This window comes from Acanthochromis polyacanthus, chromosome 11 (genome assembly GCF_021347895.1).
Source record: "Acanthochromis polyacanthus isolate Apoly-LR-REF ecotype Palm Island chromosome 11, KAUST_Apoly_ChrSc, whole genome shotgun sequence".
NCBI classification, from domain to species: domain Eukaryota; kingdom Metazoa; phylum Chordata; class Actinopteri; family Pomacentridae; genus Acanthochromis; species Acanthochromis polyacanthus.
The window spans coordinates 35,487,001-35,514,520 of record NC_067123.1 but is presented as its reverse complement, the minus strand read 5'-3'; the positions used below and the strand labels follow the sequence as shown (position 1 = coordinate 35,514,520).

Sequence of the window (27,520 nt, the reverse complement as noted above, 5' to 3'; positions counted from 1 at the left end):
AGGGGATTTTATTAGCTTTTTTAGAGCCTTTGAAAACAGCTACAGCAAATAACACAAATCACAGACTTTCACATGCTGCTTGTGTTTGATATTTCTGTGTTGTTGCTTTTTCCTACAACAGTTTTGTAGTGATTACTCACTTTGAAAGTGTAAAGTTTGCTTGCAGACTCAAAAATGCTTATGGAATAAAGAAATGCAATATTTGATATGTGCTGACTCAAAATCTCTTGTTCTCACAGGGATTATGTATATTGCCGATTACTGGGATAAAGTACGGTGTTGTGTATATACGCACTTATTCATTGTCATCTTTGTAGTCTCTGATTAAGGTCAGCTATATTCAAAACTTGGCAGTGAGGATGAAAACTGCCTTGATCGAAAGCTGCAGAAGACTCTCTCTATTTGTTTTGCAGACAGTGAGTCAACAGATTTTCCTCTTAGTTGGCCTTGTTGTGAGCAAAATGTATGCAGTTTTGTTTTTGTCTTTGCTACTGTGAATACTGAGCATCATTTTATGTCACATTTGAGCCTTAACGGTCTCCATATATATGATATATACATTTTTGCATGTTTTAAACTGAAATCAGAATACAAAGACTCTTTCATCATCAGACTGTGTTTTTTTTTTTGTTTTGCAGTCAAGTATCAGCAATCAGCATCAGTTCTCACTCGAATCAAACCATTATACATCTACAGAAAGCCTGTCATCATTTATTCAATTATGTAATTATATTTACAATACTTTTTTTGTATGAAATGTTGAAAACTTCAGTTTAGCTTACATGCTATATTGTATATTCAGTTATGTTAAGAATCATAATAGCTGCATTTAAAGTTACTTTTAAAGGGCGTCAGTCTTTCTAAGATCAATTAATTTTATCCTAGCGATATTAATATAAATGCAAATACAGATGTGCAATGGAAGAATGATCATCCAGTTGTGTAGCTGTCATATCTAATCAGCACAATGCTAAAAACTGGTGCTTAAGAATAGGGATGGACCGCTATAATATTTTCTCTTCTGATTCAATTTCTGTTGCCTTAAGTTGGGGTCATGATACCAAGTACTGATCTGATCTCAGTGTTGCATATTTCCAAATCATTTTTAAGATCTGTGTGGATCTTAGTGTCATTATAATGTGAGGTAGCAGATCAGGAATTACTGTTGCACTAAAAACTGAGTCAGCAGCCTACCATAACTTAAGCAATGTGATAGCTAGCAAAACCACTGGACTGTATAATGAGACTGATAAATTAAATCTGCTTAATGCGGATTGTCACATCCAACTGATACCTGATCCACTTAATAAGGTCAGCAAATGCCTCCGGATTTGGTGGATTGGAACCGTGTATCCATAGTAATGATGAGGCAGCAGGAGTGACCAAATACACTCAGCATGCTTTCGATATACAATCAATTAGAAAAATTGGCACCGCATGACCACACAACAGGTAAAAATAAGCATGTGCTGCTTTCAAACTTCCCCAGCAGCTCTTCGTGACTTTGCAAGAGTTAAAGAAAGAGACTTGTGACAGAAAAGAGATCTAATCGAGTTAGGAAGATGTATGTTGTTCATATAACCCATGATTGTGTGTGCATATTTATTCCAGTGTGGCAGTATTAGTCATAAAAATAGGAGGAGAATGCTATTAGACAATCTCTTGCTTAAAAAAAACGCTCAAGGAATGCAGAAAATCACTGACAAAGGCAAGAGATTGGGAAATTTCATAAAGAAATCAATTGGAGGTTTATGTACAAGACCTGCGGCAGGTGGCAGGTGTATTATTTCTTCAGTGTGACTCGTCCTCTGTGGTCCGTGCAAAGCCTGCACTGCTCCGGAGGTGGTGGATCCAGCAGCGTGCTTGCCTGGAGGCTGCAGTATTGCTTTTGTTAGCAGAAAAATTCTTACCTTTGGCGTTTGAAGGGCAGCGTTTGAAAAAAGAAGCTGAAAAGTTCACAGTCCCTTCCTCCTCGTGGGGCAATAGTGGTGAGAAATACTGTGAAGAGAAGGGTGAGAGACTCAGCCAACAGCCAAGTGCTCGTATGAGCTAACAAGGGCACAGCTATTCATTATTTATGTCGCCCACAAAGCATCCCTGTAAACTATTCTTTGATTATTTTTGCATTATTGCCACAATACCACAATAACAAATCTTGAGCCATGACTGAGTATGCAATATGAAATCACACAGAGGCATCATTTGTGCTTCACCAACATTCATCTTGTCTTTGTCGTTTGGTTTCCATGTGACCACCCACACTAAACATCTGCATGCACTCTCAACACTGTGAGGGTTTTTTTCTTTTGTGTGCAATGAGAATGCATAACATAAAAGCAGGTATTATTTATCAGTAGACTTTGGATGCTTTAATTGGTAAAGCTGATACATTACCTTTACAGTATCTGCAGAGGTGCCCTGAAGATGCACAAGCTTTCCACGACAAGGTAAATGATCATTTTACATATTAATTTACTGATGGAGATTTTGATCATGCTGGCTCATGTTTCATTTGCCCTCTGGTTAAATAGCTAGTAATAGCAGATAAGAATTATTAATATTTATGGACCTCTGATCTTACAGTGTAGGAGGAGACCAAATCAAATGTGGTTCAGATGAAACACATTTTCCTAATTTTATATGGCCCAAGGTGTTGATTTGAGATATGAGTTTGGTCCTGTTATCGGAGTTTAACTTGAGTTTTTCATGTATTTTGAGGCAGTGAACGATGTATATACTTTCAAGCTGCATCTGAGTGTAGAATATTTGCATCTTGCTTATTAAATGGACTTAAATTCGAGCTGTAAAACTATTCAAGAGCTCAGTTTGAATAGAAATGATTAAAATCTTGTACAACTACTTTGTGTTTTTCAGCTAAGTATTAAAAAGTTCATATGAATCATCACCATCTTGCCCTTTTTAAACTTTGTTATGCCTCAAGGAAAAGATTAAGTCATAATCAATATTATCTGGTAAAATCATTTAATCTCCATTGCAACTCAACAATCACAAAAACGAAATGTAAATTCTTGCTTCTGTGATTTTGTATGAACATTTAAGTATTTTAATATATTTATATTTTCCTAATACTTTTTCCTTAGTAAAGAATGCAGTGTCTCCATCAGTGTTAATAGGTTGAAGCTAAATCCTTTTCAATTAAAACTTAAAGCTACCATGGTGAGCTTCAGCCACTGGAGGTGCTGTAGAGCAACGTTTGGATGCTCCATTGAAGCCTCTAGTATTTGTGTAGCCATGCATGTCCTGGTGCACACACTTGCATGAAAGCCACAAACTTACAGTGGACATGCATTTATTGTTACACCAGTATTAAGGAGGAAGAAAAGGACAGCAAAATAATGAAAGTGATGCAAAACTTTGTTTGACACATGAGTTTAGTTTAGTTTGGCAATTTGTCCTCTGGTCAAATAGGTAATTACAGCAGATAAGAGTCGTAAACTTGCACATTTTTGCACCTTTGGAAGTATTTGTCTTGTTTTTTAGATTTCTAATCCCTTGATTACACATGCTGCAACACCTTTTTCTTCTATATTTTACCGTTATGCACTAAAATACCACGTCCAACCCACCTACTAATATGTGTGAACCTCTGATCTTACAGTCTACAAGGAGACCTAAACGGATTTGGTTTAGATTAAATACATTTTCTTAATTTTATATGGCCTAAGATTTTGATTTGAGGTTTGAATCTGGAACTTGAGGTTTCCATGTGCAACTGTCCCTTTAAGAGTTAGGCTTCATCAGAGTATCTATGATGTAATATTGATATTGATTGATATTACATATCAATTTTATATATATAATTAATATATATTTATATATAATTTTAGATAATTTAAGTTTTGTTTGGGGACATGAATTTTTACCAGTTAATCGGAGCCTATTTTCACTTTTTTCATGTCTAACAGTCCCTTTAAGAGTCAGTACCCCTGAATTTGCCAGAACATTTGATTCATATTAGCGGAGGTAAATTATCATCTTTTGTCAATATCAATTCTATCAATACATCAATTTTCTTTATATGTAATAAAGGTTTTGCTGGGGGGTTGACTTTTTAACAGTTTATCAAAGCCTATTTGGACTTTTTTTTCATGTCAAACTGTCCCTTTAAGAGTCAGTTCTCCTGAATTAGCCGGACCAGTTGATTCGGTCCAGGGCTGGATGTGCAAATAGGTGAGATTAGAGCGTGTGCGTGTCGCTTTAAGAGTCGGTCTTCGGGTGGCTTCTTGATATTAATAGAGCTGCTGTGTCTTCCTCCTCTGACGTAATGCCCACAGCCTGCAGAGAGGTCCTGTCACAGCACTGCGATAACACCAGTCTGAACAGAAAAAAACCCCAAGAAAAATTACTGATAACGAGCTGATTTGGTTTGCTGTGGCCGGCAAACCTCCCCCTCACTTTCTCGTCTTCCTTTTTTATAGTGGTGGGGGGGCTTAACTCAATAACTGCAACTACACCATCGGAATATTGCTGCAAAAAAAATATCCTCAGCCATTATTAGCTTGTAGTTCACAGTCACCCCGTCCGACATCATCAACAAACAAAAAAAAAGAGAGGAAAAAAAAGAAAAAACCCACAAAGAAAGAGACGAACCAGCCAAGCCAAGCCAAGCCAGCCACCATCTTAACAGAGAGACACACACACAACAGAGAGAGAAAAGAGGCTTTATTTTTTGATCAACAGGTAAGCAGCACCAGAGGAGAAATATGCACAACACAATGCATTGGTGCGACTAGAGGAGGTGACGTAAAAATTATAGAGCAAAAAAAAAAAAAATAATAATAATGCATGCTGTCGGAATCGGATGAGATGTATCGTTTTTGTGTGTGTCAAAAAAAGGAAGCGATTAGGAGACAAAATGTTGCTGTTGCTGCCGCCGCCGCTGCTGCTGCTGTGCGTGTGTTTAGCCGTTCTTAGTTTTTACGACGGGCAGCAATCGGTTTGCGTCTTATGTAACTAACGGCCTGAGCGGCGTCGGTAAGGAAAAAAGAAATGCTCCTGAGCTTGAATGAGAGGAGAGGAGAGGAGGAAAAAAGAGCAGCAGCGCTTTGAATTCACATGGCAATTTACATTTGCAGCCCGGGACACCCTCAACACAAATACAAATCTTTCACCGGGGGTAGGGGGGGTTTCTTCTTCTTCTTCTTCTGCTTCTTCTTCTACTACTACAACTCGGGGAGGGGAAACGGCTACTGCTTTGATTTAACACTTCAAGCCAGCAACAAGGGGGACGTGGAGTGACTTTAGTCGCCTCGAGTAGGTTCGTATCATCTTCTTTTAAGTTTCATTTTTCCACGCTTGCTTGTGTGTCCGCCCGCGAACCCGATCGAGTCGCTCCGCCGCCGCCGTGTGATTGTTTTTGCCTGTTTTCATTGATAACTTTTTTTTTTTTGCAAACTTGATACTCAAGTTCAGATTGCTGCTGCTGCGAATGACGCACATGATAGATAGAGAGAGAAAGCGAAGGAGAGAATGTGGGGTTTTCACCTAAAACGCTGACTTTTAATAGTTTATTAAAAGCGGACAAAAAGTAGATTATCAGCCGGTTTATGGCGCTGTTTTTTTCATTGTTAGGAAGAGCGCATGGTAAAGTATCCCCCCTCCTCGTCCTCCTCCTCTTCCTCTCTCATCCACCTTATTAGCTCGAATAGCAGTTATTTATTTGTTGTTGTTGTTGTTTCATGGCAGGAAAGCCTGAGTTGCATTTCCACTCAACTTTTGTTTAAAAAGGGGTAAAAAAAAACAAAACAAGTTCCCCTGCACTCCCTCCCCTGTCGTAAGAAACTGTGATGTTCCTTTGAGATAAGGGAGCTGGGTAGGCATGACAACTCTGTGGGGAGAGCAGAGTATGTGAAGGCAGCACAATGAGGCACACACTGCAAGGAAGCCTTTTTTACATCAAACCAGACTTCTCCAATTCTAGGCCCCCCAAAAAGAGCTTGCTTATGTACGGACCGACTTTTATTCAGCAGATAACCTCGCTGCTATATGGTAAAAAACAAAGCAGATTTGCCAGACTTTTGCTCTGATCTGCAGCAATTTCTTCATGTCCAAAACTTCCTGAGTCTTTGCATCGTCAAGCAGAATTCGACACTAAAAGTTTCTTGTTAAATCTGCAATTTTAAGTCATAATTGTTCGGCAAATCGTGCAACTTTTCATGCTCTTCTCGGCCACAACAGAAGGGAGAAAAGTTACACACTCGCTTCTCTTTAGCTCGTAAAAAACTGTGGGGATCGCTTGAGGAGAAATGCACGAGATGGGTTGAACTTTTAAGGTTTAAGTTGCTCACAAGCAGCAGCACAAATCTTAATTGTGAAACTATAAATGTCGAGGGTTTGCTTAGACTTTGGAGGAGCAAAAGTTTGCAGACTTTCACATGAAGAAGCAAAACTAAAAGTGTGCGAAAGTGTCGTCAAAGTTGAATGAAATTACTGAAGTTTCTGTGTATTTTCGTCTCAGTTCAAGTTAAATTTACGTGAGTCATTCAGCTCCATGTGCAACGTTTCCCAACAGTGTTTTCACATCTGCTTTTTGACGCTTTTGCATACGTAATGGTGATTTATTTTTTCCTTTAGGTACGATCATCTTTTGCTTTTGTTACTTTTGTTATCTCACCTGGATTACATCAATTTATCCTCATCTCGAAGCACTTTTGGACACTTTCACAAATCCGGATTAAGTGCTTTTAATACATTTCTAATTCTAATAAATTCTTTTTATTTAGTCGGTAGTATTTTCAGGCTTTGCTGTCCGCTAAAGTTTTCTGCCTGCTCTTGGTTACAGTGACTCTTAACTGCAAACAGTTCGTGTCCCAATAACTTGTTCTTTATACCCAGAGTTATCATGTGTGTCAGACTTTTTACAACTTTTAACAATCTTCTATAAAATTAGTAAAAACACTCGATCCGCCAAAGTATCAATCGGGCTCCATAACTTTTTTTTTCCTAAAAGATTTTTCCGCCTCCCAGACACTGGATATTATTGTATCTTACAGCCTTGTTCGTAGCGGCTATTAAACGTCAAAATAGTTGACAACTTCCTAAAGAGAACCTCTTGCTTGTAAAACTCTCATTCCTGTATGTGTGTGTGAGACGTTCGTGGGAGACAGCACAGCACTTTTTTCCCCCTGCATGTGTGTGTCTGTATGTGCGGCGGAGACTTTACTCATATGGCTGCAATATGTGAAGTCTCTGTGGTGGAACTTGGAAGGGAGAGAAAGTTTCGAGAAGGGAGAGAGAACACATGGAGCGAGGGAAGTCAGAAATGTCCTGTTCAACTAGCTGGAATGTATCTCCTGTGTTTTATTGATGGTTTGATGTTCTGTAAGACACGAGGAACAACTGTAGTGATTTTGTGGGCTGCCATGCATTTGTCTTTGGTCGTTTTCTGAGCCGTGCGAGAGGGGAAGAAAAGGGCCGTTCTAAGATAGAGGGTAGAAAACTTTAACCTGGTCCGAGCTGCTTTTTAGCAGTGATTTCGCCGGTAGACATGTGATGGATTTTGTTGCTTAAGACTTAAAGAAGTTGTACGAACCTGTAGGGAGTGTGAATCAATAATCTCACCTAGCTTCGGTAAGAAGTAAAACAGGAGAAATATTTACAGGTCTGATAGAAGGCTTATATCTTCCTCCTGTAGAGGTTTTAGGTAACTACTGCCTCTTTTTTCTTCTTTCTTAACATTTCTGCCTGTTTAGTCTTGTTAAATGCACATCATCAGGAGCCAGAGGTTAGTTAATCTCGTGTTATTATTGCTTTGCTATTAGCAGGATTTCTGTGGCTCATGCTGACATCATACTAGCAAATTCATAAACCTGTTGCCCGCTGAAAGGAAAAGCTGCTCCTCTGATCTGACGAGAGAGCAGCTCTTTAAATTCATAATCATTCATATTAAGACAATTTGGAAATGGTTTGTTAGTTATTACTAAAACGACACCACCAGCAATTGTTTCAAACTTTTATCTTTTTTTTCCCCTTGCAAGTTTGACTTTTACTTTTGTGTATTTTTGCTGTGTCAGATAATTAGATCGGCAGGAAGCCCTGCTCAAATAGTTTATCATAAGTGTTCACAGCTGACATTTACCTAACATCTCAATATAGCTCCATTAAACCACCGCGCTAATGAAGTCTGCGCTCAGACCTTTTCGTCAGAGAGCGTTAAAGGAATTTTATTCGTGTGATTGCACAAACTGCCTATTTATTTCTAATTTCTAATTCCATTTATTTATGAGCAGGAACTTGTCTTAACTCGCACTGTTTCCAATAAGCAGGGAGAAGATAGCATCTATTAGAGCAATCAGCCGTTATTCATCTCAACCCTGCCTGCAGTTCAGATAAAGGAAAACATCCATTTGTCACGGATAGTTTATTTAAAGAAAAAAAACTTTTTTTTCAAGGCTTCTGGCTCTCTTGGCCCATAGTTCTGTAGCTAGCACTTTTTTTTATTACCCGGCCTCCTGTTTTGCTCATATCCCAAGGACACAATTGTTTTTTAACTTATTTAACGGTCTGGACATATTGTTTGGGGTATTTCATTACTTTATATTAGCTGCTTTTAACGTTGGCGATGCAGGGATTGGAGCTTATTCTCTTGTTGCATTTACTGGAAGTCACTCTGGAAAAGAGTGTCTGCTAAATGCCCAAAATGTCATCCCCACTCTGTCTGTGGTTAGTGCAGTCTTGTTTAGGCTGGAGTTTGTCTCTAATGTCGTTGGGTCTATTTTCGACTTTTGAGTCTGTCTTTTCGATGGCCTGCTTCAGATAACGAGCACATGGTCTTGGTTTAGGATGAAATGATTCCTTTTTCCCTTCAGTTTTTAAGGTTTTTTCAGGGCGTGCGAGTTCTAAATACGGGATAATTTTTCTCCCTTTTTGATCTGAAGGAGTAAAAATCCTGTCGCGATGCAGCAGAGAGCGATAAAGTGGCGGTTGAGCGATTTAAACCTACCCCAGCCCAAGGTGGTGACACAGGCAGCAGTACGGCCTTGTGGTTATAGAAGCTCTCCTGTTACAGAAGGTGTAAACTCCACAACGCCTGCTTGGTCCTGTGTCAGTTAAATCTCTAAAAATGTACAATACAGAATGTATTGTGTCTTTGCTTAGGGCAGCTTTGACTTGAAAGTTGTGTTGTGCAATGAGTAGTGAGTTCTGACTGCTTTGACTCAGCAGTATACGAATCGTGCTGATGCTTCCCGCACACGCAGATGTTCAGTTATCAATCACTGCTCCGTTGAGTTTTGACCTTGTGTACAACAACACAAGTGATTTGTTCCAACCCTGTGTTCAGCTAAATTTCCAATAAATCAGGTTACAGTTGTAAATGAATCGTGAACTGATGAATTGTTGTTTCCAGTGTTGTTGTACGGAAATGTTTTGTCACATTTACTACTCAGAGGTGGTTTTCTTTTCCAGGTGAGAGACAACTGGAAGTTTCAAACTTCAGACGCAAACGTGTGGTTTTATCGGTGCTGCAGCTTCCACGTCTTTTCTCAGCTAAACTACAGGTGTTTAAAGGACAGATGACATTGTCATTTGGAGAGAGGTCTATTCCCTATAAAAGATATCAGTCACTACCTTGAGACAAACTTGACATGTTTAGTCTGGAAATCTGATCAGATTTGTTTGAAAAAACTGACTTTCACCAGCCTTAATGTTAACTCTGCATTGGAAAATCTGTGTAAAAGTGTATTTCCACTCATCAAAGTTTACGTTTGATTCACATTGTCCACCATCATCTTACCTTTTGTCGTGGTAATCATAAAATCTTCCTCTAAATGGTCTCTCATTTGAAAATGACATTATTCCACATTTCAAGCCCTTAAAAGGTTAAGCACACTTACTTGTTTTAACTTCCTGAGCCAAAAACTAAATTAATGCATCGCGTTTTGTCACATTTACAACACAGCAGTGATTTTTTTTTTTCAGGGGAACCACAATTTGAAGTTTCAAACTTTAGACGGTGCTGCAATTTCCACGTCTTCTCTCAGCTAAACTACAGGTGTTATCCTGGTTTAAATGACAGAAAAAAGGAAATGGGGCTTAAAAATGGATGACATCATCATTTGGAGAGACGTGTATTCCCGATAAAAAAAATTATCAGTGACTACCTTGAGACCAACTTGACATGTTTAATCTGGAAATCTGATCAAATTTTTGCAGAAAAAAATAAGTTTCACAAGCGTGAAAGTTAACTCTGCATTGTAAAATCTGTGTAAAAGTGTATTTCCACTCTTCATGTTGTCCATCATCATGCTATATTTATCATCATAATGGAAAAATCTTCCTCTAAATGGTCTCTCATTTGAGAAGTACATTATTCCACATTCCAAACCATTAAAAGGTTAAGCACACTTACTTATTCTAACTTCCTAAGCCAAAAATTCATGCAGCAAATATCATTAGAACGGAATCGGTTTTATAATTGAGGTGAAATATTGGTGAAATGCCCATTTTCTATTTTTTAATCCTTGCATAATGAATTTGAATGAGATCCAGTACTAATCTGTCTTGCAGCTCTTAGCAAAGTGGACCAATAATGCTTGCAGCTGCCACATTAGAACCTCATACAGTAGGTGCATTTATCATCTCTTTGGCTACCTTCGTGCCTTCATGGACGGTTAAAAAAACACAACTCAGATGACTTGAAAAGGATCAAGAGCGGGATAATCCAACACAGTAAACATGCTGTTTGAATGGAGGTTTTTCAAGGAACAGTCTTCACTTTAATTTCAGCGTGTGAAGTCTCTTTACCTGCTGGCTTCACAGGCCACATCAAATTTCTGTCCTTCATTTAAGATGTTGGGAGTATTTTATGCAACACTCCTAATTTGCATATAAAAAATGAAACCAAAATGTGGTGAATTAAAAAAAATCAAATGGCAAGAGTGATCCTGGTATTCTCTTCTTTAACTTATGACTTTCTAAATGTTTCTAAACCAGTTCCCTTGTACAGATTTGTACACTTCTGTGTGCCTCTGATTTGCTTGCTCTTTATAAGACAGTATATAATGAGGAGCTAAATGGTGAGCGGCTGCCACATTTGCTGCAAGCTGCAGAAAGAGATTTAAACTTGCGTTGTAATGAGTACATTTCTATACTGTTTTCTTAAGTGTTCCCGTGAGGATTGCTCCATCTGTATTTTTTTTTTTTCCTTACGCTTTTCACACTGCACCCAGCAGGCAGACAGTGAAAATTAACTACGGAAAATGTGACAGTGCTATAAGTGGCATGAATTTGAATGTGATTTATGTTGTGAGCTTCTTTGTGTTGTAGCAGAAAGAAAAAAGAAAAAAAAAACACACAGATGGAGAGAGTACGAAACCATTTTCCTCAAGTACTGTATGCTTAATTCAGCGAGACTTTTCTCAAGTGGAAGTGTTGCGATTTCTTTCCTCTGCTTTTCTTTTTAAATCAAGGAAGCTGCATGCATGAAAAGTTTGCCGTCGTTGCTTGATTCTAAATGACAGAAAGCCATTTGGTTTTGAAGGAGAATTACCTGCTGCGACCCCACACATTCACCTGTTGTTGTTACAGTAGGAAAATGCAAGATCGAGCATGTTCCACTTTGCGAGGTTTGGACTCTGCAACATTAGCTTTCATTTCTGCTACTTCAGGGCAAATCTGAGTTATGAGTGTTCCGCTGGTTATTTCTAAAGTGGTTGTCGTCTGTTAACAGGTGATTTCAAGCCTCTGTAGTTTCATATATTTCATTAATATGGCACCCATCTGCACGCATCCTCTCACGCTTAGTATTAGTGCACATTCATCTCCAGACGGCAGAGCGTTGTTGATAGATGGCTATCAGTTATTCCAAGAGTCTATTGGCATTTATCTCCTCCGCTTGAGGTCGGGTCTATCTCGTTTGCTGCTTGGTTATGATTGAATTGACTCGCTGATTGTTTATTTCTGTACTGAAGGTTAACTGTCTGCTCTGTCAACAGTCAAACCAAGAAGCTACACACACACACACACACACACACACACACACACACACACACACACACACACACACACACACACACACACACACACACACACACACACACACACACACACTTTGATTTCTGAGCTGACAAATTTCTTGCTTTCTGTCTTTGTGCGCTTCACATTTTCCTTTTTCTCTCTCTCTCTAAATGACTCTTTCGTCTTATCTCTAAATCTCTCTCTCTCTTGTTATATCTGTAATACAAGACAGGACAGACTGTGAGTGTGCTGCAATCACTGTCAGAATACTTTATTTACTCACTCTAAAAGTATTGCACTTTAAATACAATGTGGCATTTGTTTGCTGTTGGGATCTTTCTCAGGCACAGTGATAATTCTTCCAAGGTTTGATGTGGCACGCTTGTGTAGCATTTTGTCTGTCGCGTATAGTCTCGCAGTCGTGCAGCGTTATTGCCGGCTAGTTCCTCTTTATTTCATGGATGGATGTGATTGCATCTGTGAAGCGCTCTCAGCCCCTCGGTGAATACACATGTGCTCACAATGTCGAGTTCCCCAAGTGTAAACCTTGCAGTTTGTATGTGTGAATGTGTGTTTTCTGGGATGTAGTGTGAAATACGAAGCAAATTGTTTCACTGCTGAAAGTGTTAGTAGCTTTCTTATGACTGCGTACCTGCTGAGAAAATGGACTCAGTTTTGCTGCTTTTTATGCCATTGGACTCTTTCCCCCTTGTTCTCCTACACACACACACACACATGCACACACACGCACACACTTACACAAACACACATGCATGTACAGCCCCATTAGTATTGTAGTCTGGGATCAGGCTAAAACATCTGGTGGCTGAGTAACTTTTCAAAGTAGTCTTTGTCCTCACTGTGCTGTGTGCATGCATGTGTCTGACAGTGTGTGTGTGTGTGTGTGTGTGTGTGTTATAAGGGCAGACTTTTTATGACGTCCCGTCAAATTAAAACTATGATTTAAGTGACTATGATGCACATTGTTTTTTTCATTAAAGCGAGTAGCCACACTTGTTTCTACTGATTCCTTTCTTTATTTTTCTTGCGTGCGCCTCTGGCTGTGTGGACTCTTTGGTGTGTGGAAAATGAAGAACGGAAAATGCAGATTAGAAATGCAACAAGCAACTGTAATTCATGAGTGGCCAGTCTGACCTGATGTGTTATTTTATTCATGGCTGGCTGCTGCGTAACAGAGAGGAAGAAAAAAAGGAAGAAAGCTCAGGGAGACACCCTTTCAAGTCGCCTCTGGTCTAGCTGGACATTTCTCGCCCAAATGTGAAAGGAGCGGTGAAATGCACGTGGCATAGCAAAGTGTCTCACCTGTTCTCTGCAGGATGGGGCCGGTCTGGAGTTTTCTGATACTGTAAAATAATCCTCCAGTAGCAGCGCTGGGCTTTAGAGGGGGCAGCCTTACAGACAGTTTGAGGCTGATGCCCTCAGGGCCTCACTTCAAACCATATAACTTTTGAAAAAGCAGGGATTCATCTTCTTTCACAGCAGTAAAGAGTGCTTAATTGGCATATTTAAAGGTGTAGCATCTTGTGCTCTGGTACAAGAACTTTATTTTAGCGTGTGCATCATGCATTATGCAGGAAATTGTTTGACTTTTAATGAAACACTTGACTTTGAGTAAAAAGGAGACAACCTGTTGGATTAAATGGTTTTAAATGTGGCACAAGGGCTGCGTGGTATAATCTGAAATTAGGATTATGGTTTATTGCCACTTGGGTAAAGAACAATGAAATAATAAAATAATATCTTATATGAATAAATTTGATGGCAAAGTGTCAGTATTCTTCTGTCCTAGGTTCTCAAATGTAGATGTCTGCTTTTTTTTCTAGTGGTTTAAACTCAATATGTTTGGCTTTTGCACAACTAATCAAACCAAAAAGGCATCTGAACACTCTGATTCAGTTGGTGAATCATCATCAGATGGATTTCCAAAGAAAGTATTCATTTTTTGCAGTTGTGTTTAACTACCTTTGTGTGCATTATTCTTTGTCCTTGCAGTGGACCTCTTCCATGGGACGGAGTGGGGTGTGTTCATGAAAAGTTCTTGTAGTAATTTTCAAAGTGTTTATTTGCAGAAAAATCAAGAAAGCCATCTTGTCAAACAGAGTTTCTGTTCCACTTTGATTAATTTCACAGACTTAATAACTATGATGAACCCTAATTTTTGCAGATTGTTGTGTTAAAAACACCATCCAAGTTGAAGACCACAGAGATTTCTGAAAATTGTTGCAATCAGCATGTTTCTTCCTATGGAAAAATCATAGTTTTGAAGGTCAGCATGTCTTTAACATTCCTAAAAGAGGGAAGTATTCTGGTATCACTGATACAGGCTGTGTTTATCAGTGCAGAAATCCCCTAAAGAGGTTCTGATTTGAATTTTTTTATGTATTTTTTTGTCCCTAGTGAAAATAGAAAAAAGTCCTCTTGCTGATAAGTGTGTGTGTGTGTAACGGTGTGTTTTTGAAGGGTCTGCTGTGTGTGTGAAGAAGTGGACGCTCGGATAGATGGATGATGGGAAGGAGGGAGGTGGTTCCTTTTTTGAAATGGAAATGAAGAGGGGCACACATCTGGGGGTCTTTGAGACTTTTTGTGGAAGGAGACGAAGAGGTGGGTGTCAGAGGCCCACAGTCAGAAGTGTGTGTGTGTGTGTGTTGTGTAGGTGTAGTGGGGGGTGGGGGTCAGGGGAGAGAATGAATGGAGAGAGGGAAGAGGAAAGGATAGTTTCTCACTTCTGGGAAGGTAGGAAAGAGGAGGTCAGCGTTGGACTGTGGAGTTGGGCAGGAAAGAAGACGGATGGATTGATGGATGGAAGGGAAAGAGAAAAGGAAGCACACGGAGGGGTACAAAAGAAGGCTGCGATAGACATAAGTAAAGAAGGAAAGGCTGCCTTAATGTGACAATAGAATGGAAATAGGAAGAAAGAAAATAAAACGTAGGAAGGGATGGACAACAGGAGGACACATGAGGGTCATTTGCATAGACAGAAGGAGGAAAAGTGGGGCGAGAAAAGGGGGCAAAAGATCACTTGCTATGGTTGAAAACTTTACGGCTGACAGTTAAATTTACTTCAGGCCTGAGTGTGTGTGTGTGTGTGTGTGTGTGTGTGTTGCAGTGGGTGGAATAGCACAGTGGGGGCATGGCGTTTGTTCTGCAACATGGCTTTTGGGCTTTTTAGTGCTTCACACACACAAAGTTGTCCTCTCGCTTTTCTTTAGAGGCTGATTTCATCGAGCTGTGAGAATCTCTCTCTTTTGCACCCTTTGCTTTTCTCTCTTGCTCTTTTTGACAAATCGGAGTCAGTTAAATGATCAGGTTAAATTCCCATGCTGTACAAAAACATTCAGCTTAGTGTCTGGAATAGTTTGGGAGGAAGTTCACAAAGCCGGTGCGGATAATGCTCGATGACGTATGTTCTTTTAGTTGCCTGGACATTCACAAGTTTCACACCTTTGATTAACATTAAAAAGATATCTAGACTTTATCTACTTTCGCTAGATTTAAGGAAAATCTTGTGTCTTTTGTATGATATGATAAAACTGCTCAGCTTGTTTTCATTTTCCAAATAATTACAATGCAATCAGGATTAGTTTGACAGTTTGTGAAGCAGGGAAGTGGTTTAGCCAACTTTAAAATGTAAGTCAGGTCATGAAGGGTGAGATAAAACAAGCTCTTCTTGGTTTGTTTGTCAAATATATTCAGCTTTTTTGATGGTAATATTGTGCTATAGGTTGGCATATAAGGTTAGGAAGCAATGTGTCTCAAGAAGTCTCTCCTGAATTACGCGTAATAAGAAGGCATCTGCGGCGGTGTTTAGTTTTACAGATGAAAACAGAGGAAATATGAAAAGAAAAGAGAGTGAGGAAAGGCAGCATCCAGAGGGAGAAGTGACAGCAGATGAGTTAGGAGCAGTGGCTGTAAAAGTGGAACACAAATGTTTGGGGCACCGCAGTGTTGTTTAAACCGGTCATCTCGTAAATGTGTTGCTGAACAACTGCAGCTTAGCAACACCCTGTGCTTCGCAGTCATTTATCGGATGTTAAGATTGAACATCTAAAGAAAAATCCTTTAGAATTTTAGGACAAATAAGAAAATCTTTGCATTGTACCTGGAGCTCTAACATCTCTGTTGTGGTAACCTGCTTTAAAACTAGGGGTTGGCGAAAAAGCTAAAAATATATATCAAAATACACAGTTTATTATCAGTGGACATTGACATTTACTGATCCTTAATGAAAAAATAAGACCAACATAAAGACTAGCAGGTTTATTTTGACTTTAACTGTTTGAATTTGATCTCTTAATTTTTCAGGACACACAAGGAAATAATTTGTATATTAACACAACGATGAAAAATATAAAAAGTAAATCGATTTACACAATAAAATCAGGCTTGAAATCAGGATACGACTCACATATAAGCAAATCTCTCTGAATAAAACTTTCAAAATCTTAAAATCTTAATAAGAATAAAGCTTTTTATTAAAGAAATTGGTATATCTAAGTGCTACTGAAGTGAGAGAAGACGTGTTATTTTTTTTTTCATTATATAATTTGATTGGAAACCACCTTTTACTATTAACAGATATCACCATGGAGCCATACAATATACAATTTTGTGTTCATAAAAAGCAAGTGAAATTGACAGTGACTTCAATAAGAACATCAAAAAGATGCAACAAATGAACAAATTTAAACAGTTTTTTTTCACAACCTAAAAGTTAATTTACAACTGAGCAAAGTCAATTCACACTCACTGAACAAACTGCAACAGGTGGAAGATGAATGTAAGCACACTAAGGTGAGAGTCATCTAAAAGGTTGGAGCAGTGCTTGAGAATAAAATAACGTCATCTACCAGCAATAGACACTTCATCAAGGTAAACAGTTTTTGATGGTTTCACTTAAATATATTAGATGCAGAAAAGCATCAAGTTTGACAAGGTGTCTTGAACAAACCCCACAGCATGCTCCTTCCCTGGTTTATAACAGTTTTTTCCCCCGTTGGCATGCGTGCAGGTGTCCTAAGGTGTGCTTGACCACCGCTGCCTGGGTCTTTCCTCATCTCCAAAGGTGCGGGATGCTGCGGCTTTGTGGTCAAAAAACACCCAGAACCTTGTATCGCCCTCCACTTCCATCTAAGCCAACGCACTCACAGCACCTTGCTGCTTTGGAGTCCCTGTCTACTGATACCTAGTCCTAGACAACCACTTGGAGCCTTACCTCAGCAGGTTTTCAAAGTTTGGGCCTGGTCAACATTTACAACTCACTTTTACATTGCACATATTTTGCAGCTTTTTTTTGCCGAGTTCAATCTTTTCTCTGAACCCTTCATCAGGCAAGTGATCATATTTGGCAACTTCTGCACACATTAAATCTGGCGTAGCTCCCACCTCTCAGTAACGTCGAGAAGTTTGTGGTTTTCACCCAGCCAATCAGCAAAGATCACTCTGTTAAAGCACACTACATCGTGGAAATTTTCTCTTTTCTCCGAAGTTGGAAAAAGACGGATTTGCTCCTCGGTCCTCTTCCATATTTGCTACCGAAACGTCAGAACTAACCATGCTTAGTTGACGAAACTCACACATTTTACAGTTGAGTAGTTGTGTTAAGTGATGATAAATACATTTCTTGGAATGTTTTTTTTTTTTTGTATGTTCTTAACCCTTTAAAGGACACTCATTGAAGTACTTTGAAATTCAAAATTTCAGCCCTAGAGTTATTAGAGGACAAAGGAAGACTTTTACTTCTGTGACATATTCAACATTTTTAATTTTCATGTTGAAATTCAAGGTCAATGAAGTTACCATATATGGTTCCTTGCCCGTTAGTGGTTTAAAGGGAGACATTTTTAAAAGTGTGGTTTGTAGAATCCAAACTGTAAACGTAGACAATCTGAGGAATGACATGACTCTCGGGCATTCAGTCACTTTTTCTCTCTGCGTTGTTGCCAAAATAACCTTGCTTGTTAAATGGAAGAGGCTTTGACACCCAGTTGCTAGATCAATTTTGCAGCTTTGTGCAAGAATGATATCAAATATCCTCTCAGGCAATCCAAGTGTCTTTGATTGAGACACTGAGAAACATGAAAGAATGTTTTCACTGCAGTGAAAAGTATTAATTTATCCAATTACAGCAAGTTGCTACGCTAACATGATTGTTTTTGGCTTTGTATTTTGGTGAAAGTTCAGTTTTTGAATGGAGCCCAGCCTCGCGCTGACATCACCGAGGGCCCAGAAAGCTCCCAGCCTCGCTTCCCGATAGTGCTCAATGGGGGAAACGCTGCTTCACTTGGCCGGCATGCAGATAGAAGGGCTCTGGAAAGGAATATAATGTCAACATTGTGGGCTGAAAATGTTCCGCTGTGTGTGTGTGCGTCTTAAGTTTGTCCAGACATTTTTCCCGTTGAGCCGGCCGCTTGCAGGAAACGTCCGATTTCTCCAGGAGTGGAAATTGTGCATGTGTGTATACATGAGAGAGAGTTGTGTTGAGTTGCGTCGCAGTGCGTGCGTGGTTCGAGTGTATCAGCCTGTGGACGTACGTGTGTGTGTGTGTGTGTGTGTGCGAGCGAGCGACTGACGTAATGTTTGAGCTTACCCAGACAGACAAACCCAACCATGACACACACACACACACACTCTTGGGTGTGTGCATGTGTGTGTTTTAAAATCATCAGATATGTCTGGCAGACGTGGGCAGGCTGGTGAGATCTGTGTGTGTGTGTGTTTCTGGCAGAGCTGTAGTTTGTTTTCCGTATTTTTGGGGGGAAAAGACAGCAAGGCAAGAGTCAACAATCAACATGTTGATTTATGCAGCTACTAGTTCCTTCCATTACGCCTACAACTAGCACTGAAGCAGAGTTTGTTCTCCATTATTTTTGATGTATGAGAGTCTTAGCTGTGGAGAGCAAGGTCAGAATCAACAGTCCTGTGTTGATTTATGCAGCTCCTGGTTTCCCGCTACTATCGTCCATCAAGGCGGGACATTAACACCGTCCACCAGGCAAATGCGGATCCTCGCTTGACTGTGGTTGGTAAGTTTTTTTTGCCTCCTCTACCAGCCACAGCGGGAGTTTACCAATCATCATTTAGATGCGCAGTTTTCTCAGATGATTTCAGCCAGCTGTCTCAAAGTCTTCTAAACTTTACATTTTATGCGCTTTATTTTGGTGAATGCATTGTAAAGCAACCCTGTTTTAAAGCTGCATTTTTACATTTTGACTTTTGCAAATAGTAAAAGATCAACCTGAAATGTCATTTGAGTCGTTTTTATAAGAAATGTTTTAGAACATGTCCAATCAAAGTGACTAAAGATGAACATTTTTAACATGTATTCCCTGGCAGTTCCCCTTCCTCTGTCCACATGAAAAAAAATCCCCAAAATAGTCTTAATGAAGTCGAACTATGTCATTAATCTGAAACCAAAAAAAAGTGAACCATGCCTCGCTCTGTATTTCTAATATTAGGCCTCTATTCGCACACCACAGAAAGAAGTGGACTGATATCATTCCTGTAACTGTTTATTTAGGCATTAAGAGGAACCTGTTTATGGCAGGGAAGTGGCAGCGTGTCAGTAGCTTGCACGTGCATCTGTGTCAGAGCAAAACTTGAAAGCTTAGGGCGTTGCTTGCAATAATGAATAGAGAGACCACTCCCTCAGCTTTAACCTCGAACAGGCTCAAAGATCTGGTTGATCAGGGTTACTTAATAATGCGCACAAGAGAGTACAGTTGCTGGTACAATGTGTCCCTGCCTCATGACAGACTCGATAAAAGAGGTTCTTCTTTGTTCTATTGTCTCTGCTAATGCACAGATAGCACAGATATCTGCACTTTAGAGGTGGAGCAACTTAACAAGACATGCCAGGAAACCAAATAGACAATGTGAGTTTGTTCAAAGTATTTGGAAACAGACATGAGTACAAAAAGCAGTGCAGAAGTTGTAATTATCATCTTTATCTCATAATTTTTTTGTGTGTCCTTCAGAGTTTAGAATGGCCTAGAAGTTATTTGACTCTGTTGCTTTCTCTAGAGCTGAAACTCTAAGAATTTCCAGCTTCTATTGCTGCAACCCGAGCATACCAGCTCACCTATGACTCTGCTCAAACATGCTACACAATGACAAGCTGTAATATTGTGAATTTAATTCAGCCATATATGTTCAAACTGGAAACTGATTCTACATAAGAATCATGATGAGGGCTGGTTCCTTCGCTTTGCTTTGTATAAAGCAGTTATTGAGACTGTCATCAGTGCACTGCACAGACCAGCAACAGGAATGAAAGGCAGAAACTTTAACCACTAAACACAGCATTTTATTTTATTTTCTGAAAAAATAGGCTATTTTCACACTGTTACTTATTAATATTGATCTGTGTGGGTTTCAGCTCAAACTGTGTGACAGTTGCATCATTGTTTAATGAACATTACCCCGGAAAGTTGAGCTGATATTTATTCTGTTTTTTAAAACTCCACTAGAATTTAACCATATGAACCTCAAAATGTGCCAGCAGGTGTGAAGTGACAGTTTTTTTTAAAGTGCCAGCTAGAAACTGTGAAAGTAGAAAGAATCATCAGACTTTGAACTCTGACAGTCTTGACACATGTCGTTTTATCAGAAAATTATCCAAAACTGAGCTGAAAAATTGTGATATTTAGTATAAAATCGCTTTATTCTATACATTTTCTTTGAAAATAGCCAAAGATAAACAATTTGCTCTGGCCAGATTGTGTAAAAAAAATCAAACAAACTTGAAAGCTCATGCTCCATGGCTTCCACATGAAAATGCTCAGCCATGGCATATAAAAAGCACCATATGGGCATTTTAACAAGGCTAAAACTGGATTTTTTTTTATAATTCAGGGCTGTGTACAGTCATTGTTATCAACATCAGTTTATCTGGTAATGGTTTCCTTCAGTTACTGGTCAGAAAATCTTTAAATAATGACATTTATAATAATCTAGGACTTCGGTTGATGTTTTCAGGTTAATACATTTGTCCAAAAAAACATCCAAAACTCTCACAAATCCCATCTCCTACCAAAGAAAAGCAGACAATGCTCACATTAAAGAAACCACAACTCAGAAATTGTTGCCGTTTGATCGAAAAAAGGACTCCCATTAGTAAATATAAACATTTTGCTGTTGGATTTTGTGCTGATCGGCTCATAATGGAGTAACAGTTTGGTCTGGAACATGAAAGGAACCCATAGACAGCCATCAGTAACTGTTTTGACGTGGACAGAAACAGTTATGTCAGCTGTTCTTCAACTGCTCATAGTGGGCGTCATTGTACTGACATGCGCTCCACTGGGAGCCTTCATATCTATATTTTCCATCAAAGGGATGAAAACATATTGTTAGATTGTTTTCCTGTTCACTTAGTCCGTTGAAGAGCTCCTGTTAAGTTGTCACCGCCTATCGAAGTGGCATCGTACATGGATGGCTATAATGTAATTAATACAAGAGTGTTAATATTAGTTTATTAGGTTCCATTTTTAGCTAATAATGCCTATTTAGAGCTCACATTTGGAATGTAATGGCTTCTGGTCCTTTTATAGTACATTTTAAATGAGTAATGAAAAACAGATGTACCTTCTTTTGCCTGCGAGCGTCCATGTAGCGTGTTATTTCTGTGCACCAGCATCATTTTCAAAATTGTGCCCAACAAGGAAAGAGTGCATGCGGAGAAAATGCACTTCACCAAGCTCCTTTTTTTTTCAAAGAGCTCCACCGTTTTTGTGAGTCCACTTCGAGGGGGTTACAGTAGAAAATCTCTTAAACTTTTTAAGAAAGGTGCTGTTGTGATCATTTCTGCTCCTTTCCAATCATATGTGCGAGACTTGTCACCCTCATATCCAAGAAAATAGAGGAGAGGCTTGTTGGGAGCCGTGGCTACTGTATCTATACCAAACTACGTGATTTGTCAGACAGAAATGATGACAACGTTTGGTGATGCTTGTCTATCATAGAGCAGCGATCAGAGCGGTGATATGCTGTTGAGATATTGTTGTCATAGGAACAAAACCCAGCCTGAAAGTGCCTTTTTGATAAAGCGTTGAGTCAGTAGCTGCAAAGAAAAATGAGAATTCATTTAGGCTTCCTGTCTGTCTACAGACAGATTTTCATGTAATTGTCAAGTTGAATTTGATTTTAACTTCTGTTGCAAAGATAAAACCAAGAAAATGAGAATGGAGGCGATACCTTACATGTTGATGTAAAAGAAAAAGTGCAAAAGATGGCAACAAAACCAACTGTTTGCCTGAGAAATTGGAATGAAGTCTTTAGAGGTTGTTTTTTTATGGAACAAATTGTAATTCTTCTTTAATGTCATCTGGTATTGGCCATAAAAATGCTGTCTGGAGTCTCTAGAAGAGGAAACAGCTGATCAATTAGAACTTATTCAGAAAAGCTGTTTTATCTCCTGTTGTGTACATTCACTCTTTTCTGTTTTTGTTGAAAAAAAAAAGGAGTGTTGTTTTAAACAAGTTTGCTTATTTTTTTTAGTACTAAACTTTAAAATGTGCCAAAAATAACATTAAGGAAGCATTTCTTATGTTTCCAAAGCTAACATAACCGGGCTATAAAGGCAATTTAATTATTTTAATCTTAACAATCCAAATCTTTTGAACAATTCCAATTCCAAACAATTCTTCTTCATTGGTTGATATCAATTAAGAACTTTTAAGTAAATAAATATATGCAGTTTTATTCAATTATTTTTTCCCTTTAAGCATACAGTAATGTGATTTTCCGTATTTTCAGAGTTTGATTGATAGAATGTGGAGCTGAACTCCAACTACGAGACAAATAAAGAGACTCTTACTGAAACATTATATCTGTCTGTCGGCCGGCCAGCCTTGTTTGTTTGTATCGATCCAAGATAAAGTTTTATTTGTACATGGGAAGATCGGATTTGTGCGTTTGCAATCCCAGCAACAAAACTGTCTAAAATAATTCACTTCAGATGGAGTCGAATGCGAAACAATGTGCTCTCTGTGCTCTAATTGGTGGAACATGGAGCTTAACTCTGTCTACATAACATCTAAAAACGCAGCAAGACACATCAAAAAAAGGCCTTTCAAAGACAATCATTTTCCCGGGGACATAGGAAAGAGGGGGAAAAAAAGAATCAGTGAAAGACGAGGAAGAAACATGCCTAATTAGTTTGACCACCATGTCATTTGAAACGGCATTAGCAATAACAAATCAGAAAACAATAAAAGATGAGAGCAAAGATAAATTAAAGGGGTTGAGTTTCATGGGGAAAAATGAAGAATGTGTGTGTGGAGTTGTCAGCGTGCATGTACAGTATATATATGAGTGTGTGTGTGTTTTAAGGAAGCAGGAACATGTGTATGGGTGTATGCGTACATGTGTGTGCGTGCGCTTGTCAGCGAGCAGAGAGTTAGTGAGTGGGTATTTGTGTGTAATCGTGTACGTCAGGCCGTCATGAATGGTGTGTTTGAGACAGAGCGGAGTGTGGAGTTCCTCGGGCTGGACCAAATTGGAAACAGAAAAACAAACATTCCCTAGGAACCCCTGCTCTCCACCTCCCTTTACCTCCCTCCCTCTCCCCCACCCCCCTCGTCTGCTGGCTAGTGGCGCAGTCCAACCTGTCTGGGACAATGTAACGGTCTATAGTCGGACCGGACCACACACGTTCGAGGAGGGGGGGGTTGGAGCGCGAGGAGGGCTTGGCTGGTGGTGATGGTGGTGGTGGTGTTGGGGGAATCTCAGCCCACAATGACAGTTGGAAAAACAGACAGAAGAAGCATATGAATATGACAGAGAACCCAGTGATGGATTGATGGGAAAGACAGAGGGATGGAAAGGAGAGGGAGAGGGAGAGAGAGAGAGGGAGGAAAAAAATAAAGTGAGGCAGCCAGTTTGCGAGTTGATGGACGTGAGATTTGGAAACGGGAGTTAGAAGAGCGAGAGAAAGAGGAGGGGGGGAAAAAACAACAAAAAAGAGAAGTCGAGGTGGAGAAATGAAGAAAATACGGAGGAAAAACAGCAAAGACAGTGATTGTGTAAATGAGTAAGCAGGAGCCGAGCTGAGTCAGAGTTCCACAGGGAAAATATTTAGTTACACTCACTCTTGAAGATAAAGCAAACTATTCTCTCCTCTTTCTTTTCCTGTTGTGAGTGGTACTAAAGCGTAAGTCGCCCTCCAGTTTTCTTCCTTCTTTCCTTTTTTAACGGAGCATTCTTACTTTCTGTCGGCTTTAATCGCTAGAACTACTATGTGGTCGTTCATGTAAGAACCAGAAACATGTCAGTGTGTGAGTACTCTTTGCCCGTGTTACGTCAGCGCTGTTCAAATTTACATCAATTTAAATATCACGTTCTCACTGACAGCGTAATCGACGGTTACCTGGGGACGTGTGACACTTTAATTCCAGACGCCTACCTGGAGCTCATCAGCGTTTTTCTTCAAAAACAAGTTTTTATCCTCAAAACCATCACTGTAAGATGGGAGGGCCTTTAAAGTGACTCATATTTTCAGTAATGACTCATAACGTGCTTTTTCTTTGGAGGCCAGCAATCTTATTTTCTGTTTTTTTTTCCTTCTAAAACACCAGATATCCCTTTTCAGATAATGACACACTCCAGTTTGTGGTGTGTTAATTTTCTATCTATAGTCTAAACAAAGTTAGAAGTGCATGTGGAAGTGGTCAGGAAGCAGGTAAACCACCGGACAGGTATCCCGGGGGCTGAAAACCCTCCACATCCATTTCTCTCGCTTATTTACTGTTTAAGCTCCGAGCAGTTTAGTTTTTGCTCCGACTTGCGAGCGTGTTCGAAAAGACTCGTCCCTTATCCACCGGCGATGCACACACCTACATGCGCACACACACCAGCGAGTCTGACCCAAGGAAACTGGCTTAGTATAAATACAGGCTCAGATTTAGATTTGCGGTAGGAGGGAGCGAGGGGCAGGATGAATGGAAAGAAGAAGAAGGGGTGGCAGAAAGAGAGAGAGACATGAGTGGTACAGACGGAGAGGGTGGGGTGATTTTTGTGGTTGGGGCAACAAAAGGGGGAACTGAGAACTTGTCTTACTTTTAACACTAGAATTGCGGAGAGTAACACTGAAATTACGAGAAAGTAAAATTGTCATCAGAGCACAGCCGCTGGAAATGCGTTCTTTTATTTTATGAATTCCCGAAGTTAATCGTCAATGACTGCCTCGCTCTGATTAGATCAATATTGCAATTGAGCATATAATACTTGTGAGAAAAAGGAGAGGGGGAGAAGTTCTGTTGCGACTGAGTGCTGCAGCAGTACCTGTAATTGTTTAGCTAATTGAAATGAATTCCTTGCATTATTATGAGTGTTTTTTTCTTGTCGTGCTGCACTGAACTCATTTTTCAAAGTATTTAACCTGACAAGGAACAATGTTATTTGACTGCACCGACGTCTACAAAGCCCATTATGCAGCTACAGAAAATATAATCCAGTGTATGTATTAAAGAAGACGGATGGTTTAGAGTTGTCAAACACAATCCTTTTGTTAATTGTCGCGGAAACTGTTCAGAAAAAAAATCTTTATTTGAGACAAAACTGTCTGATGCTTCCCCTTGTCAGTGACACTTATTTTTGATATTATACTGTGAATTTTCTGTCGCCTGGCTTTAGTACAAGACCATAAAACAACCTTCACATGTGGAAGGCTGTCAGATGTGATGATAAATAAAATGAGTGCCATTAGAGAGTTTTGACTGGATGAGGGTCTCAGCAGGGCACACGATAGTTTTGCTTATTGTGCGCCTCAATTTGGATGTCTAAAGTCCAGACAAAATTGTTTCCTGTAAATGTAAAAATATGGACGAAAACCGTCTGAAGTCTGGCTCAAATAGGTTCCAGTAAATGCTGCAGAATGTGCTTGTTTCTAAAGTTATTTGTCTTTCTGTCATTTTCCAGGTTGTTAAGGTGATCCTGAGCTCCGACAACCGTGACTGAGGACCCAAACCAGACCTGAAAACATACAAAAAAAGCGAGACGGGCGGCCTGCATAGTCCTTCACACACGGATCTACAAGACGCTTGATCAGACTTGAAGCTGTAATGCCCAGCTGGTGAGCATAAGAGGAGCAGCAGCCCTGGACCAGAGGTAGCTGATGCTACTTTGTAAACAAAAGTCAAAGAAGCTGCAAACTTTTGGCTGTGGTGTTCACGGCCCTGCGAGGAGTGGCGTGGACCCAGTAAAGAAATGGAGGGATACTAGTTCGAGTCTGGCATCTGGTTTCTGCTTTCCATTACGTTGTGGAGTACAGGAGGCCGGTAGCCGGACTGTGCTGCTGGGCGGACCGTTGCGGCGCGGGGTTGAATCGAGCCGCTTCCAGAGAGCTGATGCCAAAGCCGGGAGTCAGCCATGATGTTTTTATAACCTGATGATCAGCAGAGGTAGGACATTTGTCATTTTTCAGCTTCAATCCCTCAGTATAATTGTTAAAAACTTTAACGTGCTCATTCCTATTGCTAGAGTTTAATTGCCTTAATCTTTAGAGAGAAATACTTTAACACCAAATAAGAAAAAACTATGTAACACACATAAGTTTGTGTTTAATTACACCTCTGTGTGCTTTAGTAATATTAGTGCCGCTTTCTGTTCTTTCTGATCTTTAATGCATCATTTAATTCAGATTTAAGTTTTGTTTATTAATAATATTTGATCAAACTGTGACACATTCATGAGTACTTGCTGCTTATTAAGGAATCTGTTTATTAATATCAACCTGCAGTAACACACTCACATCTCATATCATCCTGTTAAATTAGCTTTAATTTTCAGGCATCTCTCAATGTTATGTACATTAAAATCCACTTAATTGTTTTAGGCTGTATTGAAAACATTTTAAGCAAATCTGTAAGAATACTCTTTGTGTGTGTGTGTGTGTGTGTGTGTGTGTGTGTGTGTGTGTGTGTGTGCACTTTTCAATGGATCTGCATGTTTTCAAGCTCAGTGAGTCATGATTTTGTTCAAACTTCCACACAAAACTGCTTGCATCATTTGTTAAGATCAGAGAAGGTTTTAACGGGCATCTGTTTGTGTGTGTCTGTAGATTCATGTCATCGCCTCCAGCTGAAGTGTGTACAGGGGGGATAGTTACGCTAAATGACTGCTGGTAAAATGGCGTTTACGCAGGGCAAAGACGTATTACGAAAAAAACAAACTGCTCTTAGTCACCACTGCTGGAGGAAGTGAGTGTGTGTGTGTTGCCTCGAAACGCTGCTCGTATGCTTTGGTTTGAGCTGGTTGTGGAGGTGGAAAGCTGTTGAGTGAACGTTGTTGAGAAAACTTTGACATTCTACAGTACGGCAGCTGATTCCCTGCCAGACATTACCTGCTTTTCCATCACTCCACTTCATTCCAGCTCAATAAACCTCATTAGCAGACCTCATTAGTTCCTCACACTCAGTAAAGTTTACAGATAGCAGCTCGGCCACTTGTTTGATTAGATTGGGTTAGATTGTATGTGCTTGCAAAATATGTCAGTAATTGTGACCAGCAACGTCTCTGTTTGCAGATA

At 39.6% G+C, this 27,520-nt stretch overlaps 1 protein-coding gene across 2 annotated transcripts in view; it reads left to right on the top strand.

Annotated features, from left to right (window-relative positions):
- The first annotated feature begins 4,274 nt into the window (after positions 1 to 4,274).
- The window catches only part of trps1 (trichorhinophalangeal syndrome I), a 133,304-nt gene continuing 110,058 nt past the window's right edge, over positions 4,275 to 27,520 (top strand). The window contains exons 1-2 of one of the 2 annotated variants that reach the window (XM_051955806.1): positions 4,275 to 4,701; positions 25,912 to 26,393. In XM_051955806.1, the coding sequence (XP_051811766.1) occupies positions 26,381 to 26,393 (13 nt within the window). In that variant the 5' untranslated portion in view covers positions 4,275 to 4,701; positions 25,912 to 26,380. The other variant, XM_022215262.2, reaches the window with a different exon arrangement.